Raw genomic sequence first — 15,616 nt, forward strand, 5'->3', positions numbered from 1 at the left:
GACCATAAGTTTGGATAATTAATGTTTGTTGTCAGCATGGCACCAGACTGCAAAGCGCCTGACTTCATTCACTACCTGGGGTGGATAGATTGATTTTATTTTATTTTTTTAGAACAATGCTAAAATAATACTGTAGTTGCGATGTGACCTGCAGCAAGGTTAAGGATTACACTGTTAGACCTGTTGTTCAATAGTCTCCCCTCCTGCCCACCCATATGCAATAACAAAAAGTTATAAGACTTTGCAACTACTTAACTAAATGCTCTTTGGCTTTCTAACAAACTTTATGCCATCCACTCTCTAGACTGGATGGTTCTCACTGTAAGTATAAGGATGCCCATCAGCATGGAATCTGGTCCCTGACCTGTAAAGTCTAATACTCTGATGTAAAACCCTTTGAGTACACGCACACCTGTGATGATGAACTGCAGATCAACTCACGTCAATGTGCAATAGAGCTCAGCTTTTCTGTGTTCTGTTATTGTCAGTGTAGGTGAGCTTAAGATAAACTAGTCTGCAGTACAGAACCTGTTGCCAACAAGTGAGTTGAATATAAAAAGACAACTAACTGGAGAGGTGAGCAAGGTAAGACAGCATGAACTCAAAGTGTCTCACATTACAGAGCAATAGGTAACAAGAGACCCTGGGATCTCTGCCTGCTTCAGGTCAAACCCCCTATTCCCTGTTTCTTTCCCTGCCTTAGTGCTTTTCCAGTCAATTTTATCATAACTTTATTTCCTCAACCCAAGCACTATACAGCTAAAATACATGGTAAACTCTGGCACTGCTCTCAGAGCAGATGGATTCAAATGCCATTCATATTCACACCAAACTATAAACCACTCGTGCTTATCACCAGGATGAGGGGGAAATAATCATGCAGAAGACTGATTCACTGAGGCTTGCCTGTTCAGTGCTCACAGAACAAGCTCAGTGTGCTATTTTCCATCACAAAACTTATGGAGAAGTAAATGCATCCACACAATAATGAGCCATTATGGCTCATTAAAGGCTCAGCTAGCAAAGTCCAAAGTGTTCAAAGAGAGACATATGGGACAAATCTGCACTGTACCCTGCCCTCTGCCTGCACCAACGGTTTAGACTTATCTGGTGAATGATTTATAAACCTAAAGATAACAAAGTATAAAACTGTGTCACTGTCTCCACTTTACAAAGGAAGCCTGTTCTGAATAATTTGCCACGTCTCTGAAAATGTTTCAAATTTTGGTGTCTGCTCTGCTGTTTGCAGGTAAGTGCCTGGCATCCTGTCTCATGTCATTCACTTCTGGCTTGTTAAATAGTCAGCTGGCAAAATCCCCTGTGTCACCACCAGAACAGCACCACTGATGGGAGAGAATTAACTGGAAATCACTGCAGCAGCGACATACGGGAGAGTGGGTGAGCACAAGATTGCATGGTAAATTCTGTGAAATACACTTTGATTCTGCTCCTCGTGACTACTTTTGAGCCTTTTACTGCTCAACCTCTCATGTATAAGGAGCGAAGGTACATTTTTGACTGGAAGATATTCTCATGGGATGATTTTCTGAACTGCTAAAATTGTAGAAAAATCTTAATGCCATTTGTATAATTCTGATCTCAACATTTATTGTTTGTATGAAACAATTTCACATACATTTATAAGGACCTCAGATGAACTATTTTACAAGTGATATCTGGGATGCCTGACTTATTCAAGGCTTAGTTATTTAGGCTTAAGGAGACTAATTTTTTTAAGTGCTCAGACTATTTGATCACTGATCTTTCACAGCACACTGTAACCAGGGCACCTACAATAAAGACTCAACCTGTAAAACTTGGACCAGAGGGAAAATAGATGGGTCAGGGCTGTCACATGCTCTTCCCAAAGCAGCACACATTGGTACAGTCAATGATCAGTGATGCACATGCTGTGAGATTAATTTATTTCTTACTAAATTAGAACAAACAAAGCAGTGACTGTTAACTTCTCAGGTGATTGCCTGCATCATGGAAAGATGCTCCATCCACATGCATGCATTAAAAGCATTTCTTAGATCTGAGTGTTCCAATACACATGCAGTAAATAAGTGATGTGAGGAGCTAAGGCAAAATGAGAAAGCCAGAATTACACAATGATTAATCATGAATTAATGAAAAGGTTGTTTTGTGAATTGGGACCACAGCCAGATGTAATCTCTCTTATGGGTCAAATTTGCTTCCTTGTTTTGGCTGCAATGAGGCTCTGTAGGGAGCTAAGGAGTTGGAAAGGGAGTTCCTCTCCTTCAAGTTAGACCTCACCTAGAAACCTTCTTTTCTCCTTATTTGTCCTTCCTGATCCTCTGTGTACCCAAACATGAACCATTCCTGGGTACTTTCTTATCTTCTTGAACTTCACCTCCTCTCTGTTGAAGGCCACCATGACGCAAACAGTGTCACCTGAAGCCAAGCTGGCAGTACAGCATCTTGCTGCCCCGCCTTTTGGAAGACTTAGTAAGGAAAGACAGGAGACATAAAGGAGATTAAAGTAGTCTTGCTTTCCCTCTTTGCCAAGTTCCTATTCTTCAAAAGGCAGGAAGAACTACTTATTACTGGTTTTTAATGAGATCTTAAAAGATACATTCATACCAAACTGTTGAGTTTTTCAGTAATTGTGAATCCTTTGAGCAACAATGAAGGCAGTAGTGGAGTAAAACAGAAGCTGTAAGACTCAGTAGTAAGACTCTGACTCTTCATCATGTCCTCAACTCAGCTGTTACATCTCTGGAAATAGGATTTCTGGACCTTTTCCTTTAGCTTCTGCAGAGTGCAGCAGCAAGGAATGGAGTAAAAGTGTGATCTCTTGGCACTTGGCACTGCGATAGTTACTGAAATCTCTCGGATGTCTGATGGAGGTGTCTTGCCCATTCATTCAAGGTTAAACTAATATGCATATATGGATTTAGGAAGGAAGTTTCAACAGGACCCACTGAGTGGAGGTATGCATTTTCTAATACTTTGCTGCAGTGGAAGTAGTTCCTTTCCCAGGATTTTCTAGGATTTTTGCCTAATTGCCTTGTTATTTACCCATACCTGATAGTTTTCCTGACCCATGGCATCACAGCAGCACTGTGTTCCATAGTTAATTCTGCATCAAGTGTCTGTAACTGTGCCTTTGCTGATGAAGGAATAAGGCTGATGCTGTGGCTCCAATGACTGTTAATGACTGAGCTCTCATCTCTTCAACCATAGAGCTCTTGTGTCCTGTGATGTAAAATTATGAATTGTCAAAGAATAAAAGTTACTTTACTTCAAGCTTTGAAAATAAATAGATGGGAACAAAATTTCAAAGTCTGGATGATAGGAACAGGGTTGAAGCGCTAAATAATCAGTGAATTTAAAACTTGCTGTCAACAGATATTAGCAAATCTAACTGAATTAATTATGTTCTAAGGCCTGTTACCATCCAAACACTTTGGGATACAAAATCAATGTACATATTTTTTTTTATCATTTGAAAAAACAGTGAGCAGGTGTTAGACTTGAATGTAATTGCGCTTTTCAACTGAAAAAAGGTGGTGTCTGCAGAATCCAAAAGTCTGTCCCTGCTGCAATCCAGCTGTGTATGCAAAGTACTGACAGGTAACCACATTTTGATTTCCATGGAGTACCCCATAACCTAGATAAATATTTGAGTGAGGAGAGATCCAGCTTCTTCCACACCTTAACTTTCACCACTTGCGCTGTTGAGCTGTGGTATTCTGAGTCCTCAGTCTGAGTCCTGTGGTCTGACTTTGTGAATTTAAATTTAGAAAATTAGACAGTTGAAGCATGAGGGGGAGGTGATCTAGTTTGGCTCATTGCTAGCCTCTAAGAAACACACCTGAACTGCAGCATTTGATTTACTTTTTCAAAGTTCCCAACACGTCAGCACCTGCCACCTCAGCAAGGTTGAAGTTTAGCTCTGTCCAAGTTTAGCCTGTGTCCAAGCTCTGTCTTAAAGTGCTGATAAGTCTGGGTGCCTTAGCCCCATGGGCTGACATTTTGACCAAAGCTGATAATAAGAATAATTATGAGACAAAAAGGATAGTAGCCAGAACAATTGCCAACTTTTTGTAATTAAATTCCATTGATATTAACTTCAGCAATAGATTTTCAGGTTGTCAGAAACTTCCAATAGTCTTCAGAAACTAGGAAGAAACAAATAGTCTCAGTTTATATAACAATGCACACAGAGAGTGACTGAAGTGCTGCTAAGTAATTGTCAGGTTTTGGTAAATATCTCAGCAAATCAGAGATAAACTTCTTTTCGCTGTGGTAGATGCATACTAGGAGTAAATTTTGGTCCCAAGCCTTGAGATTGCTTCTTATCACTTATACAATACTGCTAGATGAAAAAATATCGGAGGGGAGGGGGACGGAGGGAGGGGGGGGACGGCGAGGGGTGGTTCAAAGGAGAAGCATATCCCTTACTAAAGTAAATGTTGAGGTTTGTCTTCTAATCATTTAACGTTGCCATTAGACATGCAAAAGGTTGTTTCTCTGCATGCCCCAGACTGCTAAGCACACAAGAGCTCATGCTGATTAGCTTTTAAAAAAATCCCCAAGTATATCAATTAAATAGGTCCCTAAGCAGGTAAATGTCTCACAATTTAATCCCATACTCAACTTTTTCAGTGTGTGATGAAGTGGATCATTGCACATTCAGCTGATAGAAATGAATACCTTCCTCTGAAGGTTTGGTGGTTGCACCCACTTAAATATCTTATGTCCTAGAAATCTATCCTTTCACAAGAGAGTTATGCTTCCATTTGAGTAAGAAGAGATTTTAATGTACAAATAATATAAGATCTATTAAGGCTGATTTTATATTTTACATGCAGTTTGTTGCTATACTGTAATACTTCTACATTCCAAACTTTGCCTTTTCATAATCAGTTTTGGTTTTCATAATCAGTTTTTATAGGCAGTGGTAAATTAATATTTTCTTTTTTTGACAAAGGTCACAAAGTTCTACCACCATCTCCCTTTTCTCAAGTTTAGTCTTATATCAGATCATAGTAATCCAAAATTAGATGCTCACAAGGCACTGTAGCAGAAATGATTACTAATAGTTTTCCCTCTAGACAATCTCTTTAGGTGTGCAGGATAGACAAAACTACCCGCCAAAGGCAATAATTACATGAGCTAAGCATCTGCTTGCTAAAACCAGTCAATTTTTTCTATAATTTGCTTTTCATATGAGAATACTGAATGAGTCTTCAAGAGACGATAAAAGGAAGCATTCTAATTAGTAACAGCTGATACAACCTCTGCAATAGCTCACCGTCCACACACATTCCTCCTATTTTCCCACTGGGCCATTTATTCCTAAATGTGCTTTTCAAATAACATATTTATCTAAGAGAAAAGAGGGAAAACAGTATTGAATAAAAACATTAACTTACAATATGTCTGATTGCTCTTCACAGTGAGTTAACTGTTTCAGTACAATTTGAAATTCTTCATCTTTCTGCAGCTCCACTTTATGCACTGTGAGCTATTTCATTAACATTACCCACCTGCTCCTAAATCCCCCTAGTCTCACATCCAGATGCTCTGAAATTCCATTCTCCTGCTTTGTATGCTAATCTTCAATAAGATGAAGAGCTACAGTCCTTCATGAATAGTCTGTGTTTATAAAACACCTATCCAAGCAACAAGCTTTTCCACAATATTTACTAAGTTGTTCAAAAGCTGTGGAAAAATTACAGCCAGTCCAAGGAACTTAAACTGAGGCAAGACATAGGTTATTTGATGAAGACTATACACTGTATTCAGAGGGCTGCTCAGATGGAGACATCTGTGTTGATGCTCCCAGGTCTGTATTAGAGCTCTGTCAAAGTACAAGGAAAAGTGCAACCCTTTTTGTGTGCATTGCCAGAGTAAAAGAACAGTGCTATTTCTGGTTTCACTATAAATGATCTCACAAGAGTTTTTCTGTAGGTGAATGAAGCTTACTCAGTTCAGAGATTTATAATGATCTTTACAGAAAGATTAAGAGAGAATGAGCTAAACCTGAAGGATTAACTGGAATATAAATGTGCTTACTGGATTTCTTCTGGTACTTATGCATCTTTGGAGTGTTTCAGGAGCTGTGGAGAAGTCCTGCGGAGACTGCTCCCAGGTGCTAAAAGTGAGAGGTGAAAGGAGAAGAGACAGCAGCCAGAATAGAACTACAACTGGGTGTCAACACTGACAAGAGGAGCCAAGAGCAGAGCCAACATACCTGCCTCTCTTCAGAGCGGACAAGTGCACTTTAATCAAAGAGAATATTCAGCATAGTTAGGAATGGCATTTCTCATTGGATACAGGTGCAGCCAGAGCAGACTGTTTAATAAAAATTGAAAGGCAATACCCTTAAAGTACAGCACTCTGCACCACAGTAGCAAAGGCTACCATCCCATCAGCAGAATGACAAACTCATTTTTAAAGGTGCTGGTAGTGAGGAAAAGAAATATAAAAAGAAGAGCTGCTTATTTTTTTTCAGGTTTACTTAAATCTTTATAGCCAGAGGACACATTGGTGATAAAATTTTATGTTTAATGGCACTTACTAATGATATAGACATTTAAACAAAAGTGAAGCCTGTTACTAAGCCAGTTTCTGATCCCAGTTCAGTTATCTCAGCGCAGAATTGCAATCATAAGCTTACAAAATATTTAATATTTATTAAAAAAATTCCCAAAATCACTAAAGAGACGTTAACAACTTGTAGATGTTCTATTGGAATATAGTACATTGCCAGAGTAATACTGAAATTTGGCACAAGCTTAGTTTTCTCTTGTGCAGCTCTGGAAGAGAAGTATAGCAGCTTAATAGACATATGCATGAAATATATTTTATTCTTCCCCAGGCCAAAATCTTGTTTTCTAAAGTACAGAAATAGCTATTCCTCTGTTCCCTAAGGGGGAGAGCAGTTCACACATGAGTCTTCACACCAAATGTCTGAACTTACTTTTTTCATAGAATTGGTGACATTTTTGAAGATGGTATTCCTTGAAAACTCTCTAACCTAAAACTTCTACCACCAGTTTACAATTATAGTATCTTGGAATATAAAGAAACTGAAGTAGTAAGGAACTCCTGGGACTCTTATTGCTTACTAAGTGAATTTTTTAAAGTACTATGATGAACACCTTCACTTTTTTCCTTTTTGTTTGCTTGTTTGTTTTTGTTCATTAATGTATTATCGACCTTTATTTTTGTCTTCTCTTCAAGCAATTTTGGCACTGAAAAAATGAAAGGAGTGAAAGGGAGCAGCAAACAGTCTAGCTCACACATATGCATATAGCATACATTTTCTTCTACTACAAGTGAACTGGATTCAGCACATAAAAAGAAACATTCGACCTTCTCAGATTTTCCCTCTAGAAATTCAGAAATAAGGGCATTGGAGAGCTGTGAGTGAGGTGCTAACTTGCCCTGCTGAGCTCCTGTTGTAAGATGAAATAGACAGGGGTTCAAGTTCTTGTCCCATCTGTACCACCTATGTGCAAGTTACCCTCAGGTGTCCATTTAAACCCACTTCACTAATTTGGAGCACAGTTGTTTAAAGACACTGGCCTCAGCTTGGCTGATGTATTGAGCTCCAAATTAATCATTGGTTTATTAAAAACTGTGTTATATGCTATTTTGGACCCATTTAATCCCAAGTTAAATTATGTCTGAAACGCCTGAGAATAAAAAGATTTTTCCTGTACCCGGGCCTTTCATATGAAGCTAACAAGGAATTCAGACCTTGTTTTTTTGTGCAGAATTTAAGGAAGATCTACAAGCATTTCTGCATCTGTGGTGACCTCAGAAGCTATCTGAAGCAATGCAATAACAAGATTAGAAGTGCAATATCTTCTGTTTATAATTTCCATGCAGCAATTTCAATGCTGATACTAATGAGAAGAAAGATTACATATCAGCCAGTAGGTTTAGAAACTGTAGTTAAAATCATAGGTAGGTTTTCCATTATTTTAAAAAAATTAAGGCTTCTCAGAACACCTGAGACTAGTGCAATTCCAGTCTAAGAGGATTTTTTGTCACAAAATCTTGTATAAAAAATGAATCAGTGCCTTATTTAGATTTTAAGTATATTTACTTTAGATTCAACAACAAAATAATGATTAAGAGCACATGTAACTTCAGGCCTAAAACCAAAGACATTTCTTTCTGAGAACCTAAGATAGGACTGTCTTTTATTTCTATTAAATAAGCTACAGGTCCAAACCCATGTTCCTTGGATATAAATGTCTTTTGAAGTGCATGTTTTAAATATTTTTGTGATATTACAGATATTTCTCAGCTTCTGTTTCAGGTGTCCTTGGAGCACCTTTTCTGACAGAAGAATCAGCAAATCAATTTATACGACTTAAACGACACATACCATATTCTCAGAGCTACTGGGACCCAAGCAGCAGCCAGAATTCATGGAGATACACCGTAGCTGAACAGGTATTTTCCTCCATCATCTTTTGACAAAAAGAAAGTAGAGGTGTGGACTCAACATGTATCATAAATCCTTTGGGGCAAGGGAGAAAATTTGTCTGATTTGTCAACAGAGGGAAGGTTGTCTATAACTCCTCTCTGGTCACTAATCAAACACCATATTTATTCAGTATCAAAGCAGAGGATATTCTTTCCTGTTTTTATCTACTTCAGATTAATGAATCATGGACAGCTTTGAGAGACACAGCAAAGTACTACCTGAACTTGGACCCTTTTGCCTTTGATCCTGCGATATACAATGAGGTTTCTCAACAGAGCATTTCATAGGCTTGGAGTGTATGTGTGTACCTAAGTAAGTGAAACTGACCAATACAACAGTGCTGGCAATTGGTTTATAGTGTCATAACTTGACATACTAAAAAAACCAGATTATTAGAGATGTCTTGAAAAATTGAAGATTTTTTTTACTGTCCAAGTTTAATAGTTATTTAAATGCAGTCATTTTATTGTGGCAGGTTCTTTTTTAATTATGCATTGGAAGAACTCATAAAAAGCTTAAAGAATATATATCCTTTTAAAATTCCACAGAAGCTAAACTGCTTCCTATATAGTTGATTTAAAAAGTAGATAGAAAGCAATTTCTGAGGAGAAAAAGATAAAAACCTCAATCTATGTCAGTAACAAAACTGTATTTGTATTAGTGTAGAATAAAATCTCAGCAGAACAAAAAGAGAACAAGACACAACAGTTGGTAAAAGAAGTATTTATAGATTCGCACACAAGTACATGAAATGAAGTGTCTCAAACTGTCACAGAGAAGTTGTTTAGGACTGTGCTGAAATTGTACACGTTTTTGGGACAAAATTTTGTCATATTTTGGGAATAATTACTAAATGATTCAGTTGGACAAGCATGAGGCAGAATACACACATTATTTCTGTGGAACACTTCAGTCCTTTGAAATGGACAGGAGCGGGTAGAACTAAACTCATACAGTTGCAGTCATTAAAACAGTTGCTAAGACAGCAACCTGATCAGTCTGAAACCAACAGGAAAATGGGTAAACATCTTCTCATAATCTCCTTTGAATTAAATATGGTTTCAATTTTATTGATTTAAAAGTAGCTCTCTTCTTGAAAGTTACTATCTTTTAGAAATGTCGCTTTTGAGAAGACCTTTTTTCAAAATACAAGATAAGAGTTTGATTTGGAGAGTCTCAGACTGAGCTTTCCAGGTCCATTCTACCTGAAAGGTGACACCAGGTTCACTCACTCTGAGCAGAAGCAAAGTAGGAAAGAACAGCAAAAAGTCATGATTTCCCTGCCCTTCTGCTAAGGCTTCAGCAGGTGCCCTTGGGCAACTGAAAGGAAGCACCAGGTTATTTTCTTACCATTTCTAATCCTGATTATGGGCAGCATCTTTCTTGGGTATCAGCAGTCACTTCTGCCTTATGACAGATCTGAAATTACCTGAGGACACTTTACTCAGTTTTCTGAGACAAAACCCCATCTTCTTTTCCATTAGAAAAATTATTCAGATAGAAAACACCTGTGTCTAATTATTATTTGTCATATACATGTGTTTGAAGGCTGTGATCACAGCATCTGTCAGGCATGCTCCAAGATGAGATATTCCTCCAGAAGCATAATCCTAATGATTGCCATACGACAGGACTAAAACGAGTTTACAGAAACACATTTACAGGCGCTCCCACTGAAGCATTTTTATGATTTCAAAGCAAGGCTAGTTAACTCCCAGACTGAAATAAACTTCCCAATGCTAATGGGACAGAACTTGACATCCAGAGTTTTTACTAAGGCATATAGCAGGAAAGATATCAAGCTAGAAATTACCATAACAATTATGGGTAAAGTAGAACAATTCTTTTCAACCCTCTTGTTCCTGATTAGTGATAATTCTGAGACAGCAAGCCTTTGCAGCATATCCAGGAATCTGATTCAGGGTCTGTACTTCCACAGAAGAAAACAATTGCAAAAGCTTGCAAATCTGACTGCAGCTGTCTTTAAATTAATTTTGTGGATTTTTTTATAAAAGCAATTTATTCCATCTTTTCTAGTGACAACATCAGATCTTTTGTGGACCTGCTACAGCAGTCTGGGACTCACCTCCAGCAACAGACAAAGACAAGCTATCAAATTCTACACCTCTTGTATCTGGCAATGTTAGGATATGGCATGATATGTATTCACTATTTTGTATTTGATAAGATGACATTACACTAATTCTCTGCATAAATACTGCATATTTTATATTCATAAGTGGAACTGAGATCTAAGTCATTGTAAATTAAAAAAGAAATTGAAGAAAAACAACCATGAACCTTTAGCAAATGGAGTTTAAAAAAAGCTGAGTTTTCAGGTAAAACATTTTTTGACTAAACAATCCTTCTAAAATGTACTTTTCTGCTTTTGCGTCTGAAAATTGCATTTTTATTTCTCATGATTTCCTTTAGCCATATTTCTGAGAAGCAAGTAAAAAATGAGAATCAGTCATTTTGCTGTGGGTAAGAGATGTAGAGCACATGTGCTTCACGTATATTTCTTTACTTCAGGTGCACTTCCATTTTTTCAGTTATGGGGATAAAATTAACAGTAGGTAGTGTAGTATACATCTGTTCATGTATATGTTTTGCTTTCCTCGTTTAAACTTCTGTACTTGGTCTTGAATGCCAAAGCCAAGTGAACCCATAGCTACTACTGTGAGTTGTTTTTTTCTTACTCCATGGAGTTAGGAATTGATGGAAACATCCGTGGCTCCTTTTCTTAAAGTGGTGATGACAAATGTTCTTTCTGCCAAGTTCTTGAGTTTGGAAGTTTCCTGGTTCCTATTAAGTAATTAATGTACCTTATTTGAGAACATCTTTGAAGAATGGATTGGACTCCCATATTTCTTTTTTTGTGTTTTTAGTATACTGCTAACAATTTCAAGCTTTTTGAACCCTGGTAAAAATTTCTGCATGAACTAGGGAGTTTGGTAAAACAAAATGTATGGTAACCTCAATGGCAAGGTAGGTGAAGGAAGGCAATCTTTACTCACTTTTTACCTCCAAAGAGCAGATTCTATGCGATGTGCATTCAGGTTCTTTGCAAATATGGACTGCATACTGACTGAAATGAATTTGAAAATAATATTCAATCTTCTAAAAAGATAAACATATTCTGGCTTTTTGGCAATCTCTACCATGCTCCTAAGTATGAAACTATCCTTAGGCCAATATTAATTTCCCTGCATAGGACAATGGGTCTGAAATTGCCATTATTCATTAGCTAAGGCTGAAAATTCATTAAATGCTTGAAAGAGATAAATGAGGTGCAAGTTCAGTATTTGCCATGTAGGATTTCACTTCTTCAGTCACACTACTTAATTATGAACAGTTCATTCAAAGATAAGGGTTGACAAGTGATATATAGTCTTAAAGACCTCACTGGTTAAACACAGTCATGGCCTGTCTCTTCTGGCCCCCTTCCCTGTGTTACTCGAACTTGGATAGGCTAGTGTTCCAGACCCTAAACCTTCCACTATTTTCCTCAGTAACAGTGTAGGCATAACAGAGTTACTGAAACTTTCCAATATGTAGCAGAATGGAGGACTGTAAGGATTGTCACCACCTTCTTTTTTAAATGGATATACAGTAAAAATCAAAGGATGCACCCGCTCCAACTGTGCACCTGGCTGGTCCCAGGGATATTGGAAATCTGCAGGCAGATGGCGAAGCCAGTTGTAAACCATTCCTGAAGTGCTGCTCTTTTCCACCCTGCCTCTCTAATTGATGTTTCTGCTATCAAGGCAGGGGTTTGCATTCTGTTTGCAAACTAGCTGCAGTTTTCCTGTCCGCATAGTAAGTTACACCAAAATGAGGGTTACTTCAGGAGCTGATTTGCAGACAGATAGCAGAGATCCCTGGAGGGTGGATGACAAAGTCCATAATGAGGTGGAAGGTAGAATGAAGTGTTATCAGCTATCATCTGCTATCAGCTAGTAAGGTAACTGCTCAACCTTTATGAGACATTTTAGGGCTCTCACAGCCATAAAATTAGAATAACCACGGGCTGTTTCCATGAGGACAGTCTTGCATGAGGCTGGCTTTGCAACCAAAACAACAGACAAAGCCAGGGGATTCAATCTGACAGTTCTGTTGTACTTAAACATTACTAATTCCTTTAAAGAAGTTGTTCTGAAAGCCAGTCTCAATCTGCAAATCCATAGCTTCAAGCTAATGTCACTAATTCAGATAATTAGTCTCACTGAATTAAATGGGAAGGATTGTGCACCCATGAGTAGTGGTGGAGGATGAGGTGCTTATTTCATGCCACTCATGACAATGAACAAATGGTTTTCACAGTATTTGAATATTAAACATGCTCATTTGCATTTATTAATAACTGGGAAAAATATTTACCATGTGAATTTTCTTCTGCTATTTTATCTACACATTGTTTCACCCCTTTAAGACAAGTGACTTTGGACCCTTCTTTACTGCCTTTTCCAACACATCTACATGTTGCCACCTGCAGGATTTGTCTCTATGTTTTTTCTACACAGCACAGATACACAGGTAGTACTTACCAGTGATAAAATCAAAGAATGGTGTTAAACTAAAGAGAACTTCAGGTACATTTATGATGGTCATGGGGGTGTCAGTAAAGGCCTCAGGATATGGGAATCTTTGCTTCAAGTGCAATAGGGAGCAGTTTCTCTAATTAACTTCTTTGTACTGCAATTTTTTTGAAGGGAAAAAATCCTAAAGCACAAAATCACTGGTGCTCCCTGAGTCCAGAGACAACAGAGGTTCTGGGACAGAGAGGAAATAGGCAGAGAGGAAGAGTTGTCACAGAAAGCTGAGGTCAGGTTTGTCTCTGTCTAGACTTTAGCTGGATGGATGCAGGAGAACATCCACCAGGCAGCCCGAGTTACCAACTGTTTTCTGAGTCATGTAAACAGAATGACTGTCTGAGGTCAACAGAATGACACAAATCAGGATATCCAAGTATCTCATGGTTCCAACAGAAGATTTTTGCCAGGTAAGGCCCTTACAGGTTCTCCCTCCCATGAGAGTGCTAAGTCAAATCTGAATTACGCTGCAGCCTTTTCTTCAGTCAGAGCATTTGCCTATTCTCTCATCTTCTTCTATTCCCAATTTTGTAAAGTTTAGAATAACCAAACTACCTTTGTAATCTCTGTCAAAATTACTGTGGCTAAACATAGGAGATAAACACATGCCTACTGAGACAACACAACTGTAGGAGTTTTGTTTTGTTAGAGAAGCAGATGAAAGATTCAGGTGTAGTCTGATGCAACAGGAGAAGGAAGAAAACCTATTCCTCCAAAAATGATTGAAGAAGATTAATACTCCATGGGCTTTCTTTTAGTGAGAAAAACAAGTCATTCTGAACAGAACAAATAGGGGCAACCATAGAATGCAAGTAACCTATACATAACCTACTTTACAAATGCTGAATATGGGATAAGTACTTAGATACACTGTTTACTATAAACTCAGAACAGGTGAGCATATAGAAGTAATGAGAAAGAACCATTTATTTTATGATCTGAAATGGTTCCTTCAAACAAAACAGTGGCAACTGGTATTCAATGAAAGTTCTACACACTACTTCATCGCTGCTGTAATTCATATGCTTGAATCTGGTGCCATATGATTTTAATGCATAAACATTTTGAACTTGCATCACACTACTGTTATGCCCTTGCTTTGCATTTGATCTTCTGTTGTCTTTAAGCCAAAACAGCTGAGACGAAATACTCATCTAATCTATACCTGTGGTGGTTGCCAGCAAAAGTGAGCTGTGTTCAAAGCAATCTTATGTTGGCTGATTAAAAATATACAAAACGCCCACCTGAGGCAGGTGTGTTGCTTTAACCTTTAGAGTGGACAATAAATTACTGTGTCTTGCAACATCCATAGGAAGCAATGAGATCAGTAGTTAGACTATAAATAAAGAAAATTATCCAGAATATGAAATGTTCATTGAGGAAATAAATATTCTTTGTATGAGATTATTACGTAAATTATACAAACACCAATAATTACTGTTCTGCCCCCCAAACTGTTGAAGAGATATGTATTTGAAACAATATGTCAAACCTGCAAAGTCTACTTTCCACTGGCTGGAAGAAAGAGGAACAATTCTTTTTATGGGAGGTGAGTGGTATCAAGCCGGATATCTGTAAAGTTGATCAGCAAGTGCTGACACAGCAAACATCTGTTCCCTTTGAGCCCAAACTAAAGTTACCTACCACAGCACCAGCCATGCTTAGAGATGAAACAAATACTCATTGAGACTAGTAATGAGAATTTAACCATCACCTCTTTTGGGGAGCAAGCTTTCCCTATGCCGTTGTCAGTCCTAACAGGGGTAGGGGAGGAAGAAGGGATAGACTGGTGAATTTCATCCTTCTAAGGTCAACTCTTTAGAGTTTCTTTCTCTGTGAGGTGTTACAAAATAGTCAGCGTGGAGTGACACTATCTATTCAGCTACTTACTCCTGGTCATAGCAGTCACTGCTAAAGTGATTTCATGCCAGTCAGTGCCTCCTTGACAGAACTGAATAAGCATGCAAGATCCTATCTGAATAATTCAGCTATGTCCTGGTTATGATTGAAAGCTGCTGTGCAGCAGCATTCAAGGAAGGCTTAAAAAGCATCCTTACAATTGTTGTCAATATTATTATCATAAATCCAAGGCCTGACTGTGCAAGGTGCAATGAGAAAGCCATTAATCCAGCATACTCAAAAAACCAGGAAGAACTAGGTAAAGGCAAGAAAACGACCACAGGAAGGAAGTGGCTAAAAAGACAACCATGTTGGTGGTGGCTGCTCAGCACTGAAAAAGAAACCATTTGGTATTTTTAAAAGAATGACTTAGAAAAGTCTTGTCTGCAATTTCAAACTGCCTTTGGTTGAACCTAGCATTGAGAACTATAAAGTGCTGCTTCCTCTTGGTGTTTATCTTGAAGTATTTATGATGTTGCTGTGGAGTTCAGGTAGGAGGCTCAGTGCTGAGAGATCTACCACAAGCTTTCTGATGGAATGGTACCTATACATCCCATTACACTGTAGGAAGGATGCAGTCTGATTTTTGCTATGGTACTTCACAAGGCAACTACCATTACATTATAGCAAAGCTACCTGTAGTGACACT

At 38.1% G+C, this 15,616-nt stretch overlaps 1 protein-coding gene across 2 annotated transcripts; it reads left to right on the forward strand.

Moving 5' to 3' along the window:
• Positions 1 to 1,099: 1,099 nt before the first annotated feature.
• C1H3orf85 (chromosome 1 C3orf85 homolog) lies at positions 1,100 to 10,603 on the forward strand. 2 transcript variants are annotated; one of them, XM_071561962.1, is made up of 4 exons: positions 1,100 to 1,249; positions 8,306 to 8,442; positions 8,650 to 8,788; positions 10,514 to 10,603. In XM_071561962.1, exons 1-3 carry the CDS (start codon positions 1,213 to 1,215, stop codon positions 8,761 to 8,763), a joined length of 288 nt encoding a protein of 95 aa, XP_071418063.1. In that variant the 5' UTR covers positions 1,100 to 1,212; the 3' UTR covers positions 8,764 to 8,788; positions 10,514 to 10,603. The 2 variants fall into 2 exon arrangements, with proteins under 2 accessions (XP_071418063.1, XP_071418052.1); XM_071561951.1 differs by having other exon boundaries at positions 1,104 to 1,249; positions 8,294 to 8,442.
• The last annotated feature ends 5,013 nt before the right edge of the window (positions 10,604 to 15,616 follow it).

The sequence above is a fragment of the Pithys albifrons genome, chromosome 1, assembly GCF_047495875.1.
Source record: "Pithys albifrons albifrons isolate INPA30051 chromosome 1, PitAlb_v1, whole genome shotgun sequence".
Taxonomy (NCBI): domain Eukaryota; kingdom Metazoa; phylum Chordata; class Aves; order Passeriformes; family Thamnophilidae; genus Pithys; species Pithys albifrons.